The sequence below is a fragment of the Strix aluco genome, chromosome 19, assembly GCF_031877795.1.
Source record: "Strix aluco isolate bStrAlu1 chromosome 19, bStrAlu1.hap1, whole genome shotgun sequence".
NCBI classification, from domain to species: domain Eukaryota; kingdom Metazoa; phylum Chordata; class Aves; order Strigiformes; family Strigidae; genus Strix; species Strix aluco.
The window spans coordinates 9,265,721-9,292,316 of record NC_133949.1 but is presented as its reverse complement, the minus strand read 5'-3'; the positions used below and the strand labels follow the sequence as shown (position 1 = coordinate 9,292,316).

The 26,596-nt window shown below is 40.9% G+C and overlaps 1 protein-coding gene across 2 annotated transcripts; it reads right to left on the bottom strand.

Moving 5' to 3' along the window:
• Positions 1-3,093: 3,093 nt before the first annotated feature.
• TAF15 (TATA-box binding protein associated factor 15) lies at positions 3,094-25,953 on the bottom strand. 2 transcript variants are annotated; one of them, XM_074844857.1, is made up of 16 exons: positions 25,822-25,953; positions 21,830-21,866; positions 20,697-20,745; positions 20,411-20,501; positions 20,215-20,332; positions 17,187-17,470; positions 16,276-16,390; positions 8,489-8,523; positions 7,874-7,906; positions 7,176-7,285; positions 6,869-6,998; positions 5,518-5,607; positions 4,114-4,198; positions 3,938-4,023; positions 3,731-3,833; positions 3,094-3,450 (listed from the first exon to the last, which is right to left on the bottom strand). In XM_074844857.1, exons 1-16 carry the CDS (start codon positions 25,829-25,831, stop codon positions 3,423-3,425), a joined length of 1,404 nt encoding a protein of 467 aa, XP_074700958.1. In that variant the 5' UTR covers positions 25,832-25,953; the 3' UTR covers positions 3,094-3,422. The 2 variants fall into 2 exon arrangements, with proteins under 2 accessions (XP_074700958.1, XP_074700959.1); XM_074844858.1 differs by lacking the exon at positions 8,489-8,523 and having other exon boundaries at positions 25,822-25,945.
• Positions 25,954-26,596: the final 643 nt, after the last annotated feature.

Genomic DNA, 26,596 nt, shown 5'->3' with positions numbered 1-26,596 from the left:
CTCAAAACCCCAAAGACTCAAGCTGTTGGCTTCAATCACTGCTTCCATATCTCTCTAGTACTGTGGTATTTGAGCAACTTAAATTGCATTACTTCTTAGGGTGAGGTGGGCTTGGCTGTACAGAGCCAGCACAGAAATTATTTGGCTGTCTCTTAAACTGTTTAGCTATTTTTGTTGCATTTCAGCTCTGTAATGATCACATGCCTCTTTTACATTGGCATCCCTCTGTTACGCTTTTCTCTATAAAGTCATCATTGAGCTTGGCAAGTGCTAGATGTGTTTTTATAAATAAACCACCAGCATTCCATATAGGACTGATATCCAAAAACTAAAACCTCACCGCTTAGAAAAATGTATTGGAGGACAGATCACAAGAAGAGCTGAAGGAAGCAGAGCACAGCCATTCCCAGCTCAGACAACCCAGACTGCTCCTTCTGCTGAGAGCGCTTCTCTTGGTTTCCCACCTCCTGACAGATCTGCAGTCCTGTCTCTCCTTAGTTTGTAATTTTATTATATGAAGTCCCACCAAATTCTTACAGAGCACCTACTGAAGATAAATTCAAAGTAGGATTCATGAGATGTGCCTTTTAGTTTTGATTCAGCTGTTGGTCTGTTAAAAGTGAAAGATCACTTGTCAACAGACAACTTCCTCACCTGTTCAAAAAATAAAAGCAGCAATTCTAGTATCTGTAAAACCCTGAGCTGCCTTATGAAGTGTTGACCATTCGTAAAGCATTTTATTTGCTGAGTATTACAAATAAATCCCTAGAAGAAGGAGCAGCTAGTCCCAGTGCCAGCAGTGCTCATTTAAATATGCAACCTGCTCAGCTGATTAACTAAATGCAGGAATATTCTTAGCATGACTGAAAGGCCCTGTATTTAAAAGAGCAGTCTGCTTAGCCAGAGTGCAAGAAGTTAACAGCAAATGTTACCATGTCAGGAAGAGCTAACATTCTTTCAATCCTTAATATACTAGTAGTTACCGATTTTTTTCCTTTAAGCTTTTTACTTTTCTTTTAACCTCAATTAAAGCTTATCCTGCTGAACTTAAGGCGCTGTAGTTTTTCTCCATGACTGCCTAAGAAGAAACAGTTGGAGGGCAATGACACAGTTAAACCATCATCTGGGTTTACATCTTTTACAAAACATCACTTTCCAGACCTCTCTAAACTGATTTAACTCTCTCTACCCCAAAAGCAACTAAAGGACATACATGCCATCAAACTAGTACCCCCCTTCCTCTGACCTGCTAGTCTTCTGTAACACAAAATGGCTGAAGATACCTTCACTGTCTTAAAAAACATGTAAGAACATGGGTTGTGTTTTGCCCCAATGCAGAATTGAACATAAACAACACAAGCATTCAGCATCATTGCCAGGCTGGAAAAACTGTGAAGGTGGTGACAGCTCCAGCAGCTTTGTGGCTTGCTTGAATACTGGTCTACTTAGTAATCCAGTTGGGTGGTGACTGTTTAAAGACATAAATGCTCTTAGCCTGGGGGAGAAAGTGGGGTTGGAAGCTGAGTCGGCACTAAAGGGAGCCAGAACTGTTGCTCCCAGTATTGATAGTACCAACCACCATTCCCTTCCCCAGGAGGGAGAAGGTGAGAGCCCCAGGAGGGAACTCGTGGGCCCAGGCAGGCGCCTGCCTCGGCACGGCTGGGTTTTGCTCAGCTCAGCCGTTCCCGTCTCTCCTTGCACAGCTTTGAGGGCTCAAGGTGCAGCCCCAGGGAGGTGCTCATGCACTGCCAACACGCCGGCGCAGTTCTGTTGGGGAAGAAACCTGGGGCACTGACACATCCCGTTGTTCTGTTCTCAGCTGCTTATCACCGCTTTCCTCTTTCACCCCATCCAGCAGCCACCACTCCCAACGCAGCGATGTGCAACAGCACCCTCTAGCCTGCTTCACTCAGAACAACCACACTGGCTTAAAAACAATAAACACTCGAACTTTTCTAGCCCAGCTAATTTTTGACAGAATTAGGAGTTAGGAGCATCAGCCTCAGATACACATATACCTCAAATTCCACTGTTTTAAGAGGAACAAGCTGTCCAGAATTCATGACAAATGCCTTTTCTGACAGAGCAGCAACAGCACCCGTGCTTTCCAGGAGAAACCTTAAAAAGGCACAGCACAGTTATTACATTTACAGCCATGGGTAATTGCTGATTTGAACTTACCATAACCATGACCATGAATGTACACCAAGCTAGAAAGTTGGCTTACAAACACTAACAAAAGCTATTTTTGTTCATTTCTTTGTGAGAGGCCATGGATACTGTGCAGCTGTATGCCCAGTTATTGACGCTGTAACTACAGACCCAGAGAACTTGCATTTGTAGTATTTTGCCCACCAGAGCACTGGACGACCAGACATTCTCTCTTAAAGGCCTGTGATGAAGAGGTAGCACTGGACACAAGCTGACTGGCAGTGCTGGCTTCTCACAGAGCCCCCCCAACCCACCTCTGCAGCATGCAGAGCAACCCAGTCCAAGGAGGAGATATCATTAACCACCCTCATTTCTTCAAACCTCAGCTTCAGAGCTGAATCCCAAATGCTTACCAGGTGCCTACTGAACCTCACCTGCATCTTATCTCAGAGATGAAACAGCTGTACACACCACTTGTTTGCTATCACCCACACTCCAAAAGCAACAATTAAAAGGTACAGCAATATGTAGCGAGTTACCTTTTTGGTTTTTTTGAAGCCATCCCACCTTGTTTTTTGAGCTATCCTGGCCTGGACACAACACGCTCCCTGGCAGCACGAGAACACACTGCCATCTGCCTGCTCCTCATGAAGGCTGCAGGGCACACCGAAGCACAGGAGAGGAAATGCAGCAGCACGGGACTTCAGTCTGAGGGAAATAGGAAAGGAGCAGGGGACAAGACTGCAAGTCTGGGGTAGAGGGCATGGACAGCAAGTAGGCTCAGCACCATCTTATCTGCAGATTTTTGCCAACAGCACAGAGCTAGGGTCAAAGCAGCAATGCCATTTCAAACAAGATCCTATTTATCACTTGGGTCGTACCACAGGAAGACAAGGAATATGTAAGGAAATATGCAACTGAAGTAACTGCAAAACAGTCAGATTTCACAAATAAAACAATCAGCATTTATTGCTGTATTACAAAACATTTCATATTTTGGCAATGTTTGTACAGTTCATCCTTTTCCTTCTTAGGGCCTGTTGAAAAGGTATGGGTAGGAAGAAAAGAGGAGAATGTTGAAGATTAAGATTAAATTTAAATGTCTTAAAGAGAAATCCTCCCAAACCACCCCAGTCCCTCCCACCAAAATAAAAATCCAGTTCCACTCAATTTCACTATCCAAAGAGGCCATAGGTGAAGCTGCAGGCAAAACTCTGGCAATTTCACTATCAAACGCATCAAGAAGACAAACAAAACATTCACAGTGGTCTTCAGTATGGTCTGTTGCGTTGATCATTTCTGAAACAGAAATAAAAACTTGTAAGGAATCCCTTCAGTCAAACATCTCTACACCAACTTCTGTGTATTCTTCTATGTTTAGACAGCCTTATCCAAAAATGCTCACAAAACACACTCAACAGGCAAACTGACCTATTTTCTCTGGAAGCTCCTATCTGTAGTTAGTATTTTCATAGCACGGTTGTGCACGCACACAGAAACAACACTCTTTTCCTACAGTCCCTATCAATTCCACAGTCTGTATGCTAGACAATTAAGCAAGGGCAAAGAAACTGCTTACCTTCCTCCCATTTTACCCCCATAGCCACCTCCCCAGTCACCACCTCTGCCACCACGCCCTCGATATCCTCTTTCTCCTCCATAGCCACCTCTCCCACGAAAACCTGGAGGAAAATACAAACCAACACATCAGCCAGGTTTTTCAAAGAGCTGCAAATGACATTAACACATTTAGCACTTCAGAAGAGATGCAGTTGTTTTTACACACCTCCTGATGGACGTGAATCTTCTGGTCTAGGCTCACCACACTGGTTGCAGGAATTCCTGCGAGCGAAGTTCATGTTACCACAGGTCCTAGAAAAGACAAGGATTCCCCAGAGTTAGCTGCTAAGAAACCTAGAGAGCATACATGACACACCACTGCCCAATTCAAATGACACTTACGGGTTAGGACAAACCCAATCACCATTTTTGGGCTCCCCACTTCTCCCCTGGAAGCCCCCACCTCTTCCATATCCACCTCGTGAACCTGTAGACAAAATTATAATCAGAATAAAGGAGGGGAAGTGTCTATGACCTATACATGAGAAACATTTCTTAAGGACTGTCACTGGCTTCAGAACCCAAGTGACAGACAAACTTTTCAGGTGGAAGAAAGAGTGTTTAATGTAAATATATCCCTACTAAACAAGCCTCTGAAACCGTATTAGGAACGCTGAAAGCAGCAGGTAGTGCTAATGACAAAAATTGTACCACCACAAAATACAGCATCTACTACCTGAGTTACTACTAGCTACAAGATAGCTAGAGGACTTGGGCAAATGACAACAGAGGTTTCAGCCACCACCAAATCTCAACCACATTGGGTGTCCTGAAGTTAATGTATCTGCACAGCTGAAATACACATGCTCATACGGACAGATTCACAGGAAAAATAAGAAGCAAGGATAGCACGTGGTGGTCAGAAAATCTGCTCCACCAAATATTTCATAAATTCTTTTTCAGCAATAAAAGGAAACTTGATCCACTTGAATTGCTAGTGGGTAAATATAAACCCACTATGCGCATTAATAAGATTTCATAAAGATTTAACATATGGCCAGATTTAGTCACAGAACAGATCTGGTTTTTTGTTAAATTTTTGTCTGGATTAATGCCAGGATACATCCGACATGAACACAGGGACAACACAGTTCTTGCTTTCTCCATCTAAAAGATGAAGAACTTTTACATCATTGAAGTTCTTGAAGAATCATTTTTTATCAGCCTACCAAAGGCTGATTTAAGAACTAAAATTTGTTGACAGCCACTGCACAAAACATGTTTCCTGTAAAATGGTAATTAATATCCAGTGGACTACTGACAAAACTATTATGCAGAGAATCATGGAGATTAACATCTATTTAATTAAAGGAGTCAAACATCCAACAGCTGCTCTAAGTCAGTAGCAGTTGAATAATTTACCCTGCTTAATACCATCTGGAAACATCAGAGTATCTCAAGGCCTTGCTGTAATGAGCAAATACTCACTGGGAATTCACACCTAAACATGCAGAAGCTGTACAGCCTCAGTATTGTTGTTATACTATCTCTTTAAAAGCAATGCTCAGACATCATCTGGAGACTTTCCAGTTCAAAAGGAAAACATAAATTCTGTGCTGTGCAAGGGACTACAGATTTCAGTTTACTTAATCTGGTTCAATCCTTATTATCCCCTTTCATGGCAGAATCCCAAAGGCCCATACACTTTGATGAATCACTGCTTCAAAGTCAGCTTCTCTTTTATAAATCAGTAATAGTTAAAAAGCATTTATGCAAAAACAAGGATTCCACAGATTTTAGTCCCACCTCGACGTCCACCACCTCCACCTCCTCTCATGAATTCAGGCCTTCTAGTTGCAAAAGAAACTTTGATAACATTGCCATTGAATTCTTTTCCTGTGGAAAGAAAGCGAGAGGAAGATCAATACAGCTTCCAACAACACAACAGCAAGTTCAGAAGAACAGAAGTGATTTGCACATACAGACAGAATACAAAGTTCTCAAGACACCGGGAGTCTGGAATAAATCTCTTATTTTTGAAGACATTGGTCCACACGTGAGACAGCAAACACTGAGGTACTTGCTAGGTTCTCCATAAACCCACAGATATTTCTCTTAGTTTAAATGCAATCTCTAAGTTGCAGTTTAACTAGACACATAAGAACATTTAAAAGATTTTGGTCATGTTCATGGACAAGTAGTTTGGATATTAGAACTCTGTTTGCTCTTCCCCAAAGTCAGGCAACAAGGCTTGTGTACAATTCAACAGCCAGCAGAAAAATTAAATACTCCCAAGTAAGTGAAAAGCATGAACAACTGAAATATAAAATCAGTTCTTCATAGATACAAGGTTTATCACAGAACAAACAGGGCTGCATATGTGCCTAATATAGTCATAAACAAAAGTCAATTTGCATTTTATTAGCAAAATATAAACCATCAAATAGCATGCCACAACAATATCATTTCACACCAGATGCAGAGTAGGTCCTTTTGTTTCTGCCCAGTATTATTAAAATTCTGTGAACACACAAGGTCACAGGAGCAGGCACTCCCCCCCACAAGTTTACCACTACAGAAGAGTATCACTGTATTTCTGCATAAAGTCTGAAGGGTTTTATACCAATGTATTTCTGAGATCTGCTCTCATCTTCCAATGAACCCGTAGTTTAAAAAACCTTGTTTTTCACTGCATATATACAGCACACTTGGCACAAGATTGTCCTAACCATCGCCAAACTCTAAAAATGCTACCACAATGCTAATAAAACCAGTACTAACACCGTAGGAAATCCCTCCAGCTGCTAACACAGATTACAGCTCTATTGGTCTGAACAAGTTATGCTCTCCCAAGTGACACGAGCACCATCTCACATACTTTGTGCAGGGATGACTGAGGTATAGCAGCAAACCCTAACAGTGTCACTACACATTTTTGGTCTTACTCACTAGCTGCTGTTCCACTGAATGAGAAAGCCAGCACACACCAAATACCATGAAATAGAAGTCTTCATAAAAAAAAAAAAAATCCCACCCAAACAAACCAAAAAAAAGCCAAACAAAAAGTAGCATGGGATCCCCAATGAGGTTATTGATTTGCTTCCTCCACTGCTCACTGGATTCATAAATAACCAAAAGAACAGGTGGTCTCACCCACCATCAAACCAGTCAATTGCTGCTTTAGCAGAAGGAGGGTCATCAAAAGACACTGTTGCTTCTCCCTTTGGTTTGCCAGTATCCTTATCTGTATAAAGATTTATCATAGGTTTGCCAGTCTTTTTGTTGGTCTGAAAAGAAAACACAAAAATATTTTTAATAAATAACATTAATAATAAATAAAAATATTATCTACAACCGCTGGGAAGTCAGAGCGATCGTCTGCCTTGAATGATACCAGTACATTTCCCATACACTAGCTCTGCAAGTTCTCTTCCTTCCTACCAATGATTTCTCATTTCACATACCTTTATAATACCAATTTGCTTGAAATAGTCTGCCACTTGATCTGTTGAAACATCCTCTCCGAGTCCTTGCACGAAGATAGTGTTGTTATCAGAGTTGTCAGACTCTGAATCTATGAAAAAATAAGCTACGTTTACCATGTATTTCTGTGGTAGCAACAGAAGCAACATTTTAAGCTCAGGTCTATGTTGCCCAGTAGCAGACCCTTAAATCCCAAAGACACCTTGCATGAAATAAAAGATGAGCAGAGAGCATAATTTTGAAGTTAACACCATGAACTTCAAAAATGCACGCGCAGCACCTTCAGATGCTGCAGTACATCAGAGACCGAATACATTCGCCAGCTGACCAGCTGTCTGCCACACACTCGGCTCATCCATGCAGCCAGGACATCCAAACCCACCAGCCCTGTCCATGTTTTAAATAACACAGGTTTAGCAGAAGCATTATAGCAGTGAAAGCAGCTGCTTGGCTTCAGCAGATTCAAAGTTCATCAGCAAATTCTTACTTGCTGCATGAAAAGACATCCCAAAACTCACATGCACTTTAATAAAGTAAGTTTCTTTCAAGGAAGACAACTTTTAGCTAAATTTCTTTTGAGTCATGGGAATTGCAGCCACATCCATCTTCCTACACAGAGATTTTAAAAGCAATGACCTAAGAGCCACAATCCACTCCCACCCACTGCTTGTTTTCTTACCGGCATCTGATCTCGGTCCATAATCCCTCTGACCTATGAAACGGGTTTTAAAAAAAAAAAAAAAAAAAAAAAGAAAAATACTATTTTTAGCAAAACATTTTCAAGTGACTTTTTTAGAGAGAGTATGCATGTAATGCATCTAAGATCTACAACATTAACCAGAGATTTAGAGAATATTTAGATCAAAACATTCAACAGAAGGTGTCTGTAGGACATTAACGTGTTCTTTAACTTGCAGCATGTGGCAGTTGCCACACTGATGCTGTGCTGGTGTTATCTTGCAAATGCTGGTTGTCAGATCACCAAGCAGTTTACAATTTTTTTAATTTTTTTTTTTTTTTACCTCTACTACCTCTCTAAGAAGCATTTGTAACAAAAATTTTGAAAATAAAATAAAAAAATATCCAGCGAACGTCACTGTCTCCACAAATTCTTTCATGCAATTTGACAAAGTAGAAATCCAGTTTATTGCTAAAAGTTTGGCTATTAAAACTCATGAACACACCAGCCTCACCAAAACGCTATAATGCTTCTACTAGATAGTAACAAGATATTGGTGGCTTTTAGATTTATAAAGAATTTCCACTGAAACATTTTTGGATACTCGGCACTTACCACCGTAATTTTTGAAGCCACCACGGTCACCACCACTGCAGAGGAAAAATTGAAGAAATGATTTCTTCCTTAAGTCTCTATGTGCTGAGCCCAAGGCTCAATCTTCAGTTAACTGATTACAAGTTGAGAGTTACTGTCTGGCAGCTAAAGCACTATCTCCATGTTCTCCTACTACTCGTTCATGTTCAATGATTAAATTACATGAAAGTGAATAATCTCACAGGGTGCTGCACTGGAGAAAAGAAGCCCTAAAGAGTATTTTAAACTAACCCATACACGTTGTTGTTTCAATACTCTCTCCCATCCCATAAACCAAAATGACTGCTATTAAAAACTGGGTTTCAAAACAGAAACATTATTTTCATGAAGGTTAACAGGCGTTAATTGTAGATGTAATTGCTACTTTGGAGTAATTAGTACTTTCCTAGAAGTAAGAGGAGCTAAAGTTAATTAACCTCCATCGTTATGTATTTACACAGGGGGGACAAATTAGCAGTATCAGCCATTCTCTGAGAAAGGGTGTGTGGGGACCTACGGTACTATTAGCACTGGACATTACAGAGAAGGTGTGTGTATGTGAGCTTCAAAAGCAGAGGCCGTGAAGTTTTATTTCATTCATTCTGAAACCTGTGGCACAAAATGTAGACCAAGTTAAGAGATTACACACATCAATTTTCAAAGGTTAGAAGGGGATTTTAAACAGGACGTTACACCTCCAATAACGTGCATGAAAATAAACGCTCACTCTTTTCAATGTAAATTTTTGTACTAGCAGGATTTTTCACGACAGCATTTTTAATTGCATCCACGTTATGAACACAGTGTGATCAATATTCAAAGCCTTCAGGAAAAATACAATCACTGGATTTTTTACAGAGTCAATAACCGAGTGTCAGAAAGACTGTCTCCTACTGCCATGTACAACTGCCTGCTTGCCCTCCTTCGCACGGAGGACACAGCTGCCACCTGAAAATTAGGCAGGTTCACCTAATCCTGATAGCTTTCACACTCAGCAGCTAAGATAAAGCCAGTGTAAGATCAAACCCTGATGCAGAGGGCTATCTCCAGACCGGAACTATTGTACCAGTACGAGCAGCCTCTTCACCAACGTGCTTTACAACTAGAAGTCACTCCAGGTTTTAATTCAATCTACCCACCAACACATCAGAGTCCAAACATGGGACACAAGCACCCCAGCAAAAGGCGATGAAAAAAAATTAGGGAGTAACTTCTTTGGCACTCTGTGTGTCTATTTTCTGTTACAGCAAATGCAAAGTCATGAATGGAAAGTACTGCTTACTTAACATTTATGAGATAAAATCTGACCAAACTGAGGGACAAAACACAAATGCGGTTTCAACAGATATTAACAAAACTGGATTAAGAGAGACTTTCTTTGAAGAGTGACTGACATTCTGTGATAGTACATACAAGGAGTATTAGATGTTTGTCATGACAGACTACCACTTTTACTGGGACTTTTCTTAAAATAAATTTTTGCCACAGATTTTAAATTGCTTCTCCAATTTAGAAAAAAATCTAAATGCTAAATTGCAGTGTCATTTACTCGTAAGTAATTCATTCTGCTCACTGAAGAGGTAAAATGAATTAAATTTATATTCATTGTATATTCAGAGCTTGTCTTTATTCAAAGCTGACTGTTTTCAAGGACTGATGATAAAAACACAATAGTGATCATAAAATTTACGGTAAATATCTGACACCTCTAATTCACTTCAGCTAAAAAAACCCAACGTCCTTATGACAACAATTTTCAGTAGGATGCCTGCTCTTCTAGGATTTTAACTCAGAAATAACAAGAGTGAATACATCAACCACGGAAATGTTATCAAAGTTTTTCAACCCTAGAACATGGTCCCAATTCATCAGGATGGCATTATCCAGAACACGTATTTTTTTCTGATTTGAAAGTATACAGCAGCAGAGACATAAATTAGAAAAAACTCAACAATCTAAAAATATACAGAAAATAAGTTTATGATTAACACAGCCAGGATTTGACAGGAAGTGAGGATTTTGCAAAGATGCCGAGGTAAAAACGTGTGCACCATGATTCTGAGAAGTGATAGAGTTGGATATATAAATTGTACAGGAAGTCACAATCAAATGCCTAATTTCTCACTTTGTGATACAGTAATTCTGCACCCCACACCAACAAGTGCGATCCACAATTTTTAACTAGAGCTAGGAATTTTTAGATTTATGTTTTTGCCCAAGTATACTTCAGCATGTTACCTTCTGTTTAGTCTCACGTGACCAACCCAACCAAAACCTGCATCGATTCAGTGACAGACACCTTTGATGACAGATTAATGCTTTCCTCCATTTTTAAGTGTATTTGGGTTAGTGTGTGGTGGGGTTTTGGTAGCAGGGGAGGGCTACAGGGGGGGCTCCTGTGAGAAGCTGCTAGAAGCTTCCCCAGCTCTAAGTCAGCCCTGCCTCTGGCCAAGGGCGAGCAGATTGGTGATGGTGGCTGCACCTCTACAGTAACGTGTTTAAGAAGGAGAACCTGCAGCGGAGAGAGGAGTAGGAGTGAGGGAAACACCTATGCAGACCCCAAGGTCAGTGAAGAAGGAGCAGGGGAGGTGTGCTGGAGCACAGACTCCCCTCAGCCCATGGGGAGAGGGCAGGCTGTCCCCTGCACCCATGGAGGTCACCAGAGGGAGCAGATGCACTCCTGCAGCCCGTGGGGGACCTCACGCCGGAGCAGGGGCTGCGCTGGAGGAAGGCTGCGACTGTGAGGACAACCCGTGCTGGGGTACTCTGTTCCTGGGAGGGCGGCACCCCACGGCAGGGACCCAGGCAGGAGCAGTTCGGGAAAAGCTGCAGCCCTGGGGGAAGGACTCATGTGGGAGAAGTTCATGTAGGACTGTCTCCTGTGGGAGGGAGCCCACTCTGGAGCAGGGGGAGAGCATGAGGAGTCCTCCCCCTGAGGAGGAAGGAGCGGCAGGACTGACTGCAAATCCCATCCCCTGGCCCCCTGTGCTGCTGGCAGGGAGGAGGTAGAGAGATCAGGAGCAAAGCTGAGCCTGGGAAGAAGGTGTTTTTAAGATGTGGTAATGCTTCTCACTGTCCTACTCTGTTTTGATTGGTAAATAATTAGTGGTGGTGGTGTTCAAGTTAAATTGATGTTATTTCTTAACCAATCCAGTCTGTCTTTTGCCTTTGCCCTCTGGGCTTAAGCCACAACATTAAGTCCCATTTCATATGTGATTTATAAAGCTGCAGTGTGTTACCTTCCTGAGATTGCTGGGGAAAGCTACCTAAGATCCCCACGAGCATGTGGATATGCTGCAAGCAAGCAAAGTCAAACACATAAACTGGTTGCAAGCAGCTGATGCCACAGTCTCAGATTTACCCCTCACTGAGGCCTGAACTCTAAGTCTCAATTTCAGCAACTAATTTAGATCCCACCCCATTGTCATATATAATGGAAAACAGAATTGCAGTGTTTCATTTTCTATTGCTTGACTAGTCTTGCACACAGACCAAATAGATGGGTAACAAGATGGAGTTTGGGGTTTTAACATTCTGCGTTAGAATCATGAACAAGTAGCTAAAATTCAGCAATGCCACCAACAAAGATAACAAGAGACTGAACTGCAAGCAGGCAGAATGTGTACGTGGCACCATTCATAGTGACAAAACCTTACTGCTATGAAAAATGTTATCAGATGTGCTCTTCTCCCATACTCAGTCATATATTTAAACATCACCTACGTGTGTGTAAATGCAGTTCATCTGAACATTGCTTACTTCAGCTGGGAATAACTCTTTAAATTACAGGCACAGTTACATGGAGAGCTGAACATTACTGATACAAGAAATATACTTTTAAAAAAGTGATCAGATATTGGCAGAGGAAGCACTAAGAATTCAGGAACCAAATTTCAGCCTCCAATATGCATCTGTGTCTCACCAAGCATGTGGGAGTTACACATAAGAATGTATTTTTACAAACAAGAAAGGAATGCTTGGTGCACCAATAAAGTCACTGACAGACGGTGCTTTTTTTTCTGCTGCCTATATTTATTGCCTCTGTTCATGTTTTTCCAAAGTCTATAGAAAGCTAAGCTCAAGCATATACAGTACAAATCAAAATATTAATTCTGAACACAAACCACACTGCTATAAAAACCATTCGCACTAAATCGTAGTTTCTTTATATCACAATAAGCTAATTCCCACTCAGAACTGATCATATAGCTATTAAGCTGCATAAGTAAGTTTTGTTTATAGTACATCAACATCAAATCTGTACAAGAGAGAAAAACAAACAAAATTTATGCTGAGCAAAGCTAGGACTTCTATGACAAATCTAATGCAATAGTAAATCCTTTTCTAAACCGCATCTATGTAGTTCCACCAACACAGACTGCACGAGCACATTCAAAGGCAAAACGTCTCCATTTAATCCAGACTCTACAAGAAGGGCAGTGTCACTGGTAATGGCTACTCAACCGCCAAAACAGCCTTCCCCAAGATGAAAGAAAAAAACCTGCTTTGTATTGCTACTCTACTTCCCACTTACATGCTTAACCAAAACAATTCGGTCCCACAACCACAATGAGGAATTAATTCCTTACTTTTTGAATGAGGACTCTAACAAAAAGGTAACTTATTCTACAAGGAAACTTGCAGTAAAACTCTGCATTCTCAAGATCTGGTGTACCTCTTCTACTACGGGTTTTAAAAAAAAAAAAAAAAATATTGCTTCTTTGCCAAAATACAAATCAGCGAGATCGTCAATTTTTCAAGCTTCAAAATGAAAGGGTGGAAAAATTCTACTAAAACCTCAAAAGATGTAATTCAAGACCATTAAAAAAAATCTGAAGAATACTTTTGAAACCCCAAGTTATTAAGATTAAAAAGTGAACATCTGACTCATAAGAAAATGATTGTTCTCTATCATAATATCAGCTAGGGAATCTGAACAGTAATTTCTCAAAAGATATCTCCTTCTCAGTGCTGCGTGACTTTGCATGGGCACAAAAGAAAAACGAGTGCTGAAAGCATTTGCAGAATCACATTTAGTACATATTCAAGTCATTCTAGTTTTCAGAATAACGATTGATACCTTAACATTACCAACTATGTTTTGAAGTACTTTTATAAAGGTTATTCAAAGAAATGAAAGCTCTTAAAATTTACAAATGCCAATTTGATTTTACCCCAAGTATACCGGAATAATTTATTGCACTCGCAGACTGCTCTGAGTGGTCTTCATGCAGGGTAAGTTTATACAGCCCAATGCAACTTGCAAGAACCTTTCAGGAGGACTGATGTAGCAGCCAAAGTCACTGTATCACAAGGACAGGACAGCGGCAAGTCAGCGATGACGCTGGTAACCAGGATGCCCTGATGGCCCAGCACTACAGAGCAGATGAGGCAATGCAGCTGTGAGAACACCAGTGACTGGGTAACGCTCCTACCCATGAGCACAAGCTGCAACAAGTCCTCCCTGCATTTAATGCCAGTCCAGACAACATTTTTATTACAAGCTAACCCTGAAGAGATTCATTCGCTATGATCTCAAGTTAGCTAATAATTTTTTTTGTAATGTCAAGGAACAATTTTTTTGTCTTGATAGAACTAATTTACACATTATTTTCTAACCACTATAAAAATCAAAGCCTATGTTACTACAGCAGTACAAGTATCTTCATGGACAACATTACTTCCTAATGGCTATGGAATTTCCACAATAATTTAATGCTAAGCATTAAAATGAGATCGAAGTAGAAAAGTGAAAATGATAACTGGTTACTGGAGATTGACTTGACATTCCTACACAAGCTGCTTTTAGGGGAAAAAACAACCAAAAAAACCCCAAGGAAACAAAACTACCCTGATACCCCACATTTTCACAAGACTAAACATGATTTCTTACCTTATTAGAAGTTATTTTCACCTTGATTGTACAGTTTGTTATTTAATTTAACCTTTTACACTTTTCTAATAAGCATGACTCTGGTAAAATACATGTCAGAAGCAGAATCCTCCATCATAATTATGCAGAGAGACTGAATAAACATATATGACACTGTAGTTTCGGAAAAATTTCACTGCAAACAGCATTAAAGACTGCATCACTGAACAGAAGCAGACAGACTTCCAAATAAATGCTTTCCCACTTTGCTGTATTTTCCCCCACTTTTCCATTCACCTCTACTCTTTTCCTCCTTTTGGCTTTCAAGCCCACTGAAGTACTATTATCTACACAGATGTGTGAGCAAAAGCTTTCTTATGTTTTGGAAAACTATGGGAAGAGGCTTTATTTTCACAGACATTAAATCTTACTTTATCTTGCAAAAACAGAAGTTTGTTGCAAAGTGATAAAATCTATTAAAAGTATGTTTTTTGAAGCTCATATTCATTTCTCTTATTGGAAAGGGCTCAGCTATAAACAATTTTTTAAAAACACAGCTTTTATCATAGAATATGGAAAACCCTCATTCATATAGAAAAGCTAATTTTAAAAAATTGTTCAATTTTAACTGAAAATGAACGTAGAAATTACTTTGCTAGTTAAGTTTATATTATATAATACCCCAAGGTGTAACATAAAATAACTAATACACTTTTGTAATTGTGCTATCACACCTAATTAGGAGAGGGAGGGTCCACCTACATCATCAAACCAGCAAGCCATGAAGTACAACCTGAGACGACCTTAGGAGCAGGCAAATTTTAAATATGGTTTAAAAATAAATACTTTTAAAAGTCACCAAGTCTTAACACACACTGTTCGATTATTTTATTTAAATAAGATCAGTTCAAACAAACATCATTGTATAATGAGTTCTTCATTTGGAGTTCCAGCAATAACCCAGAACCGTGCAGCCTATTAAAGGGTAAGTGGTGCTGACAAGCAACACTTCAAAGCTCACTGGAAGCTTCAACATTCTGACTTTGCACCAACGAGCACTCTAGACCCCCAACCATTTCACAGAGGTATGTAAAGGGAAGCCAACTGTGATAGTTTATTAAGAAATAATAATGTCATCTGGCCTAATTCAATAGGATTTAAAGCAAAGGTCCCATCTCTCAGACCTATGCATGAAATCATCTGCAAGCACAAAATTATATATATGCATAGATTTTTCTTGACAAGAACAGGGCCTAAGGCAATGGCAGAAGGGATAACAGTATTGTTAGTATTTAAAATATACATAAAATAAATGTGTTTAGACTGACAGCTAAACCAATAATAAAAACTGTATTTTAATGGAAGATTAAAACTCTAAAAAGCAGTAAAGAACAAGTAATATTATTACTTAATTGCTCCTAAACTTTTTAGAAAGCAGAAAGATAATTAGCCGACCTTAGTGTAATGATTTGTCACTGTAAAGTCAATATAATTCCCTGCTAAAATGTTAGCTAGGTTAGCTATGAATTTTATAAAGCTTTCTCAATTCCTGGTTGTTGGTTTTCTTGTCACTGAAAACAACTTTCTACAGGTTTTAAAATATCTTATTTCAAGGGTTGGGCTCAGGCAGTTTTTTTATTGCACCTCATGTAAATAAAATGCAGCTATTTGTCCTAACAACCAAATGCTTGGTCTCAATCATCTGAACCTAAAAGCTTTCCCTAGGCAAAATGCATTTCTGTGCAGTGTAGAAAGGTTTAATTTTAGAAGCCTTCCATTTTTGGAAATCTGAATCTGAACCACACTAGGAACAGACATAGAGTAAATAAAAATTAAAACCAACTAAATAATAAGAAACAGGGTAAGGAACTGCAGGCACTGAAATGAGATTACTTACCTATATCCAGACATATGACCTCTTCCATCCACGTCATATCCCCCTCTACCTCCTCCCTGTGACCCGCCATATCCTCTATTATCTTCTCCATACCTACTCTTTTCACGACGATCATCTGGAGGAATAAGTAAAACAAAACAAAACATGAGTAAATCATAGCGCAAACTGCAGTGCAGTGAAAATTCCCATCCAACAATTCCTGCCCCCCCCCCCCCCCCCCAAGTCTGCCATTTAAATCTGGAAAGCATCAACTCCTAAACCTCTATTATCTATGCCACAAAGTAATGGAGCAAAGTTTGATTTTGTTCCAGTTATCTCCCTTGGCTTCCAGGGCCACAAGGTATCTCAGAACATAAACACTCTGTACTTGGAAAATGGAGTGTAATTAAACACGTATTATCTAAAATACCTTCCCAGTTTGTAGAAGACATAACTGAAGACAGAACAAGGATAAAGAGTGTGGGTTGTGCCGCTTGTGTGAAGCTACTGCAAAAAAAGGGTTGATCTTAAACTTCTCATTTCCTTCTATCTCAGAATTCACCTACACAGCGTAAAGCTGGAATGCGAAGTGCAAAAGCTCTTCATGACTGATCAAGACATGTCACCCTCATGCAGGAAGAAGGTTGAAAATAGCTTAGAAGAAAATTCCATCTAGAATTTGCAGAACTCAGGGAGATGGACTGTGCAAGGCTGCCTCCAACAAATGCAAATACAACAATTTTGGGGCCCCAACAGTTTTTCATCTCTGTTTTGAAAGTCTTAACAAATAAAACATTCCCCAAAAGTATCAACATGGAAAAACAGCTTTAACTATGCATCAAATTAACTGTCTGTGGAAGGAAATCCAACTATTTCACAGTGTTTCTGCTCAATTTTATTAGCCAATATTGAATTCAACCTGTGAATTTTACCTTGGCTGTTGTGGCTATAGCTTCCCTTCTGAGACTGGTAGGATTGCTGAGAATGGCCATATGAGCTTTGGTGCTGGTTATAGCCTGACTTTTGGTCATATGAGCTCTGGTGGCCATAGCCCGACTGCTGGTCATATGAGCCCTGGTGGCCATAGCCCGACTGCTGGTCATATGAGCTTGACTGCTGGTCATAAGAGTCTTGGTTTTGTCCATAGCTTGACTGCTGGTCATAAGAGCTTTGGTGCTGACCATAGTTTGACTTTTGTTCATAAGAGCCTCTTCCACTTAAAATAAACAGAATTTGTATTAATAGCTAAATGTTCACAGAATAGAGAGCAAAATAATGGCTGAAGATTCATGACATTGCTAAAATTTCCTAGTCACAGTTACCTCCCAGTCACTACTGGCATGTGGATATGAAAGTACTCCATGTCTCATCTCTGTTGGGATCTATCTGGCTTCCAATAAAAGCAAGGAAGAAAACTGTTACCATTGCTTTCAAGACAACCTCAGTTTCCACTGTAAATGTAACTTAAGAGCATCACTCCCTTTATATATCCCAGCACAATGCTTACTTCCTCCCCTCTCCCCAGTAGCATGACAATGGCTGATGGATAGCCCGAGATCAGCTAAATGCCAAATCCTTCACTACAGAACTGCAGGGAAGACACCCACTGCTCATGTCGGATTGTGCAGCCGATACATGCTGCCTACAAAAAAAAACCAAAAACCAAAAAGCCCCCAAATTTTGCTTTCACTGAATTGCAACCTATATTTTTCTGGGCGTTCTACCATTTCACCAAGAACTTTTCTAACTCTTGTGATGTCCTCTGATTTACTGGCAGTTCTTCTCAGTTTAGTGCCATCTACATATACTATCCCACCAGCTTTCATCAGCAACATTGACCAATATCACATCTAGGATACTCCAACACAACATGGTTATACATTCTAAGAGGGAGTTGTAACTCTTCTCTGACTAGTAACAACTTTATAGCAACGACAAGGAAATGTCACCTACACCATACTTCCTAGGCTACTTCAGCATCCAAGGTAGAAACAAAAGTATTTTGAAAATCTAGATATATGAGAGAATAGTTCCAGTTGGGTTACCCTTTCACAGCAAGACATTATATAGATTTATGAGAAATAAATTGCATCCAGGAAACACTGGCTGTTACTCACACCTTTGTCTTCCCCCTGGGTATTTAGTTGCGGCTTAACTGTATTTTTTTTCAGTAATTGAAATTAATCACTGACCTCTGTCACCCTTTCTTCTCTTCCTCCTCCCTGCTTCCACCCTTTTTCAAAAGATGAGGCGCTGTATTTGCCACTCTCCAGTCTTTAGCAATCTTACTTGCTAGCCACAATGTCTCAGAAAAACAAACAAAAAAAAAGACCCTACAGAAAGTTTCCACCAGCTTTTCAAAGCACTCTTAAGACGAAGTCCGTTGGGTCCAACCAATCTCAAAATATCCCATCCATGTAATCTGCTCTCTCCCAGTTCTAGCCTAGATCTTAGCTTTAACATTACTAATCCCAGTGGCAAAGAGCTTGTGAAGATTTTTGTTAATATCTTCACTTCAAAAACAAGTCAGCTCCACTTTAGCCTTTGCACCATCACCAACAAAGGAAGCATTGTTGAGAGCATCCAGTATTTGCTGGTCTTCCTTCCTTCCCTCCCTTTGGATGCAAGGGCTACAATTTTGTGGTCATCCTTTTCAAAGTTGCTATCATTTAATTTGTCAGTTTCTCCTTTCTTGTTACAACCACACATTGAAAAATTTCTGTCCAATGTCTTATCTTCATTCTCTTGGTCAAAACCAACTTGGACAATCTATGCCCTACTGCACTTTTTTCCCACTAGATGTCTGCAGAGTTAAAACTAGATTATTGCCTAGTCCTGTACCTTTGTACAGCTCTAATAAATTCTCAGAAAACAAAGCAAAGCAAAACAAAACTTAACCATGTTCCTGTCTTCTTTAGGGATGCGAAAAAGACACCAGGGTGTGAGCAACAGCACCTACTGCTGACAGATTAAGCCCTTGCTTATTTATATTAAGATGCTTTGTGATAATAATTACAAAGACAGAAACAAAGCACAGGTTTGCTGAAGTCCAGACTGTTCTATCAGTTTGCAAAAACCCACAAAAATATTTGGACCTTGGACACAAGAATGAGGCTTAGTACATGACAGCATATTTTAACGAGGTCACGTGATCCTCAATAAAGATCTAACGCAAACAGTAACCTTGGGGTGTCTGCACAAAGCTTGTAAAGGAGATAATGAAGATCTTCGAGTACCAAGTGGCCTTATAAGTCATTACGGGAAGTTGGGTTGTATTTTCCAACATACTTTCAAAGTCGTATCACTAATCCTCCTGAAACTGATTTGAGTACATCACAAGTAAAATACATTTGCAATAGAGTGAAGTACTGAATCGCAGTGCAGTATGCATATGCACATTTAAGTTATTGATGATACAAAAACGTGATGTTTTGAGAATCCTATTTAGCTGGAAAAAAAAAAATATTTCTTAAATGACATTTCTGAATCCTTTCCTCTTCTTTCACCAAGAAAAGGCATTCTAAGTCAGGTAAGAAGTCTGCAAATCTAAGAACAGCTGAGAATTTCCTTGCTAGCAGCTTATTTGAAGTTAATAACAGAGTACTGTAAGTTTATACAAAAGAATGTGATTGGAGAGGTACTCAATACATCTTTTTCCTAACCAAATACTCTCTACCATAAAGTCCATTCTCATGGTAGTCACTATCCAAAGACCTTCTAAAGTGCATCTCCCCATACAGCTTGACTTCAAACCAACTGCATCCATCCTTCTTATATAAAGAAATATTCTTCCCTTACCTCCTGTACTTTCAAATATTACAAATGTCTTAAGAATGTGGATTTTCAGATGTTTGTCCTTTTTTTAGCAAGGATAGCAGGAAATTTGTCATAGCTCTAGTTAAGAAGGTACAACTACTAGACAGTACTTTAAACGGATACCGTTAATCTCTGCTTCCTTACCCTCTAGATGACCCTTTCTGCTGCCCCTGACTGCCATAAGACTGCTGGTTGTACGAGCTCCGATTCTGATTTTCATAACTGGATTCATCATTGTATCCCTGGGAATCTTGTCCATAACCTGGAAATTGAGGAAGAAAATTTTTAGTAAATATTCACCTTTTAATTACTGCCAATGAATGTAACAAGCTAGCCAAACCTGTTTGATTTTGTCCATAGTTCCCATGATAGTTTCCATAGTTCTGTCCATAGGAGGAATTGTCTCCACTCTGCCCATAACCAGAATATCCCTGTAATTTCAAGAACAACTCAAGTAAGTGTAACTTCCACAGTAGGTAACTACAGTTTTCCTTCGCTAGACGTGACTGGGAACGTCAAGCACAGCTGAGAACGGACTTCTTCCTGGCCCAGATATGGTCACCCAGGAACAATTATTTTTACTCAAGGAGCATCTGCTTTAAAAGACAATGTTTTTTTCAACTTACCTGTGCTTGTCCATAATATTGACCGCTCTGATTGCCATAGGATAAATAGCTGTAAGAGAAAAACACACTTAGTAAATGCTTACAGTGTCCTCCACATGGGTTGGAAAGTAAAGGTATTTTTGGTGTTAAGTCTCTTTTCATTCCAAAATAGGTGTTTAATCTGAGTATTGCTGTTATAGCCATATTAGAACTGCATCAATAAAGTAATGGTCACCACAGTTGACTGTCAGAAGCCAGAAAAACTTATTTTAATTTCTGCTCTGTTTCAAGTGTAAATTTAAAGCACATGGAAGCTGGGCTTACTGTAATTTAACAGATTCTTCAGAATCACAGAAAACATTATCGTATGAAACCAAGGCATTTTAAGTTTTTCAGTATATTCTTATAAAGTTAATTTTAACCAGTTACTGTCAATCTGGTATTTGTTGGACTATTCAACAATAGAAAAAAATGCACTAGCTTTAGATTATACTTACTCATTATTCTGCCACTAAGACTTCATGAACTGACAGAAGAATCATGTGTTGAAACTCATATCATACTCAGATATAAACTCAAACTCACACAGTGCTATATGCACAGAGCCTTAAGACTTTCATTAGTACAGTCAGTATTAGCTGTGATTTTCATACTTCCATAAAAACACTTTTGTTTCATGGATTAAACTACCCCTCCCCAAACTTGCAGCTATTTTATGAACTGGCTTTTAAATTTCACCATTACAGTTATCAGAGTGTTTTAACAAAACTTCCCTTCAACAGGAAAATAAAATGGAAAAATAAAATTTTACATCTATATGGCCCATCATCTTTACACTTCCTTTAACTAAAATCTTAGTGAACAGCTTAAGGCAGCCATGTGGAAAATATTTCTCTATATTCATGACATTTCAAAAGTAAAGTAAAAGATATCATTCCACTGTAAACCTGCTTATTGTCTTCTCTTGAGGAATATAATTTTTTTTTCCTGTTTTACAGGATATCTTAATAAAGGCCCAGGGCAGCAAGTTCTCTGCACCCATAACTCATATCAACACTGTATCATACCCAGAGATTCAAACATCATACTGGGAATACTAAACGGCCTTTTATTTTGCAGATTTAATTGCTAACAGCAAAAAAACCCACACATACCTCTGCTGGCCCCCAGACTGACTGTAACTTCCAGAATCTAGAAAAGAAGTAAGTCATATTGAGAACTTCCAATTAATATTTTATTCCTCTACTTGCTATAAAGAAAGAAATTTGGGGAGAGGGAGAAAGGTTCAAGTACACTGGATAATGGAACTACTTTCCCTGCAGAATGAGACAGATTCCTCTTTATTAACAAAAAAAAATAAAATGCTAAGACTGGGAGAACAGCACAGAAGCACAGGGTAGGGGGGACACGACACAGGTGTAGCCACGATGAACTTTCCTTTTTTGAAGGATCTGAACTCCATTTTTAAGGCACCTCTTCAAATATGTGGGACTGCACAACCCCCTCTAATGGCTATCGAATACAGTGCCATCATCGATGAACAGAATGCAGCAGCTTAATTAATCAAGCGAAGCTAAGTAGGTCAGTCCTACTGAACCCCTTTTTTTAGACGCCATAAGAAAGCTCTGCCTAGCTAAAGGGCACAGACACAGGCAGAATGTGAAGATGTAAAGTCAAGGATGGGGGAACCATGACATTTCCCTTCTCCTGTACTGCAAAAGGAGAAACATTACCGATAGCTCAAACCATACAAGAATGAATTCATTTATATAACAGAAGTTGTCCAGGCAGGTATTATGAATGTTATTTCCAATTAATGTAAACATCAGTTATCAAGGAAATTTATTCTTGAAACACGCTGGAAGAAGATGGATTTCAAAATATGACCTCAAGTTAAAAAAAAAAAGAATATCACTGAAACAGTTTGACTTGTATTTAAAAGTACAGCATCTGATCTGTAAAACCTACCAACGTTACAAAAAACCCGTCTACCCGCTAGCTGGAATTCAGTTCTTAAATAGGGTGCTTTGTCTTTACTGATTTAGCTTATCACATTATTTTATCCTGTTAATTGCACAACGATGGATTTCCTTGTCTTCTGCAAAACTACACATTTTTATGCGTTAAAAGCTCTTACTATACAGGGGTAAACACACACATTCCTACCAATTTCGTTTCCCAAGCCAGCTCCATGTAACAGATGGAGACACACACAACACACATGCGTTGCTCCATCAACCTCAGACCCTGCAGAATTCAGACTGTCACGAGCAGCTTCATCTCTCCAGAGATACCCACACGCCCCAAGCTGCTCTATGCCCCACCAACTTCTTCACTACACGGACTCTGCCGATCTCGCTTTCTATGCGGGCGTCTCAATCGCTCTTGACATTTTTGCTTGAAATTCTCACCTTCTTGTCAAAACCCAAACACCTTCTCCCTTTCTCTACCAGCCTCACCAGTACTGTCACTCTGGATAAGAGCCCTGCAATTTTCCTGTTCCTTTAAAATAATTTCAAGAATCTGTACAAATATTGTGGTGCTATGGTGTGATAAAAAACTATTAGGAACTTCTCTGTTTTCACCCCTGATTTGAGTCTTTCCCCCACGATCTCTCTCTAACCTCTACACCTAGAGCTGACTAAAAAGCTGAAATCGAGAATTACAATGCATGTCATAAACTAGAAATGACTATAACCATTTTCCAATCAAAACACCCATCAAATTGCTGAAGTCTGTTCATTATACCTCCCTCAGCTCATTATAAATCCTATCCCGCCAGTACTCACACATGTATTTAAACACATCCATATATACTTGCAAGATGAGGGTATCACCTAAGCTATTCAGACATGAAGCAGCATTTCTAATGGTAAAGCATCTCCTCAAAGCAAACATCGAATTTCATATTTTGTAAGAGAAATATTTACTAAAGCTAAGATGATTCATTTCACACGTCCTATTAAGCAGTTTTCACTCAGATGTAATGAAAAGCAATTAAAACAAACAATGTAAAAGTGCAACTCAAACATGCTTATTGTTTTTAATGAGATAAAAGTCAAATTTTTATATTATTTCAATTTAAATGATCACAAAGATTACTATTAAATAGGTAACCACATTTTAAAACTCTGGTTTAACTCTGAAATTTATATGCCATTAATGCTGCTAATTAAAACAAAGAATATTAATGGTTGTACCAGAAAGAATTCTTGAGTAAGGATATAATTAGCTATAAACTGAAGGACTACATTTAATCTCCTTAGCTTCTCCCTTACAAACTTCTGACAAACCATTTTTCCAAAATTTTGGAAAAAGTTTGAAAGCAACCAGATAAGGAGCCCATAAAATAGGAATACACAGAATCAATTTCCTTTATTTATACATTTTTCTACATCCTTTGTTGACCTCTTTGTCTACAGACTTCTGATCGATTTATTTTGGTGGACTCAACAGGGACAAGAGTCTGTAAGTATCTCTGGAAACAACAGATATGTTTAAAAAGTTCATGGAAAAATTTCCTGTGAGTGAAGTAGGGCATAGCAGACTAGTAAGTTTGCACTGCTCAGGAAGTGTATTCCTCTTAAAATAGAAGAAGCTGTGTACATTTGAAAACTGAAGTTCTCATACAAAATAATCCACATAAAGAAGCAGCATTGCTTCTGTAGTATTCTCAACAGAAAAATAATCTTGTGTTTGAACATCACCATAGAGTAAAAACACAGGAGACACTCAGGTGCCTGACTGGAAAATACTTGAGGTCTGGGAAGAAAGTGGTTTTAGTCTGCTGCCAAACTTTACTCATTCAGTAGAAGTCTTCACAGTCTGAAGTCGTTTTACGGTACCTTTGGACATGTTTTATTCTCATGGCAAAGGGCTGTCCTTGCATTAAAGGAGTCCTTAACATACCTTGCTTTGTTTTGGTTTTATTCTCTATCGTTCATATACATCATGTGAGACAACACTAAAATGGCTCAACCCTAACAAAACACGGCTTACTCCACAAAGCACTTAGAGCCCTGGCATTTTTTCCTCCCATTCTGGGGTACACTACCTATCCATGGCTTCCCAGGGGCATCTCTGCTGGTGAGGCTGAAACATTTTCACCTCAAATGGGATGAAGAAACGGCAACACGATGTGCTCACAGAAGCCCTGGGAGAAGCCAGGCTGTGTCAAGTCATCTGGGACAGCAGACATACTGTCTCCATACTCAACTAAAGGCCTCCACTGGGAGACAATTGCAGCCAGTGCATTTTAAGCCCGCAGCAGAGGGGCTGTGAAGCTACCCCCTTCACTATGCTGGCCCCCTTGGTGGGGGGGATAGGGGGTGCTGCTAAAGCAGAATGCAAAGCAGATGCAGCAGATTCAGGGACACAAAGGTGGGTGCTATGCTGGGGGGTTTGCATTCCACGGGGGGTGCTGACCCAGAGCGGGGAGCGCACAAACCACTGCTGTGGGGAGTGGCACGACCGAAAGTCGGGTCCACATCTCGCAGAGGGGGCGGGGGGCACGGCCACACAACCCAAAGTGGGGGCCCACACGGGGGAAGGACCATGACCCAAAAGCGGGGAGGCTTACATCTCACGCCGGAGGATACACGACCCAAAGGAGGCCTACGCTCGGGGGCACGAACCAAAATGGGGCCCACATCTCACACCGAGGGGGGCGTGGCACAACCCACAGAGGGGTCCCACACGCAGGGGGCTGCCCAGGCCCGAAAGGGGGGGCCGACATCCCACGCTGGACCCCAACGGGCGACCCCGATAGGATCCTGTCCCCACGCCCCCCACCCCATTGCGACACGGGGGGAGCGCGGCCGGACTGACCACGCCCCCGGCCGTAAAGGGGCGGGGCGGGCAGCCTGGCGGAGCGGGGCTCCCGGGGGAGGGGGGGGGGTGGCCCGCGGGGGCGTGGCTCCCCTCCCCCTCTCCGCCGGCTGGCAGCGGGCGGCAAACGGGGGGTGCGAGGGGGAAGGGGCCGCGTCTCCCCGCTAACATGGCCGCGGCCTTTTCCACCTGCGCCACACGGCGCTCGCCCACCCTCCCGCGCCCACCACACCCGCGCTTAAGCGACGGGAAGAAAAGCCGCCAACACCACGCCGCCACTTCCCCCCCGCCCCAGCCCGCCAGACCTGGAAGCACCTACCCGAAGCCATGGCGGCGGCAGCGGCGATTAACCGGGCTGAGGGAAAACAGCGCCAAAAGCGGCCCCAGCGCCGCGCCGGCCGCGCACACACTGAAGGACCCGCAGCTCGCGCGGACTGCGGGGCCGGTTAGCCAATCCGCGCGCGCGGCGCCTACCACTGGCGGGGGGAAGCGGGGGGAGAGGGGGGGGGCGCGGGAAGCGAGGGCCGTACCAAGTGACCCCGCGGGGGGGGGGGGGGCGGAATGGGTTGTTCCAGGGGTAGGTGCTCGGCGCTGGACGGGCGTGATGGGTTGTGGCAAGCTGCGTAGGGAGACCGGGAATCGCTTAAAAGGTTCAATTAGTTTAATTAATAAACACGCAGGGTATGGTCTGGGTGCTGCGAGGGAACCAGGGGGGCTCCTTTCCACTCCAGCAGCCTCCCCGGTTCCCTCTCAGCACCCCGATTGTGCATCGCCATTTGGGCCAGAGGGTGTTTCAGAAAGATCAGTCACCATGCCAAACCTCACAGCAGCCGGGGGGTAAAAGTCCTCGATATGTTTCGGGCACAGCCAGGAAAAGGAGCGAAATGCTAAGATGGAATTAAAGAAAACATCCAAAATCTGAGTCCCAAAGAGGAAAAAAAAAAAAAAATCAGCTTTGCCAGGGTTTCTGGCTTTTAAAAATTGACTTGGAGAATGGCTTTCTAAGAAAAGGGATCATGACCTTGGGAGCCACTTCTATGGAACAAGAGCCATTGCTTCAGAAAGGAAGATTAATGAGGAATGAGCTGAAACGA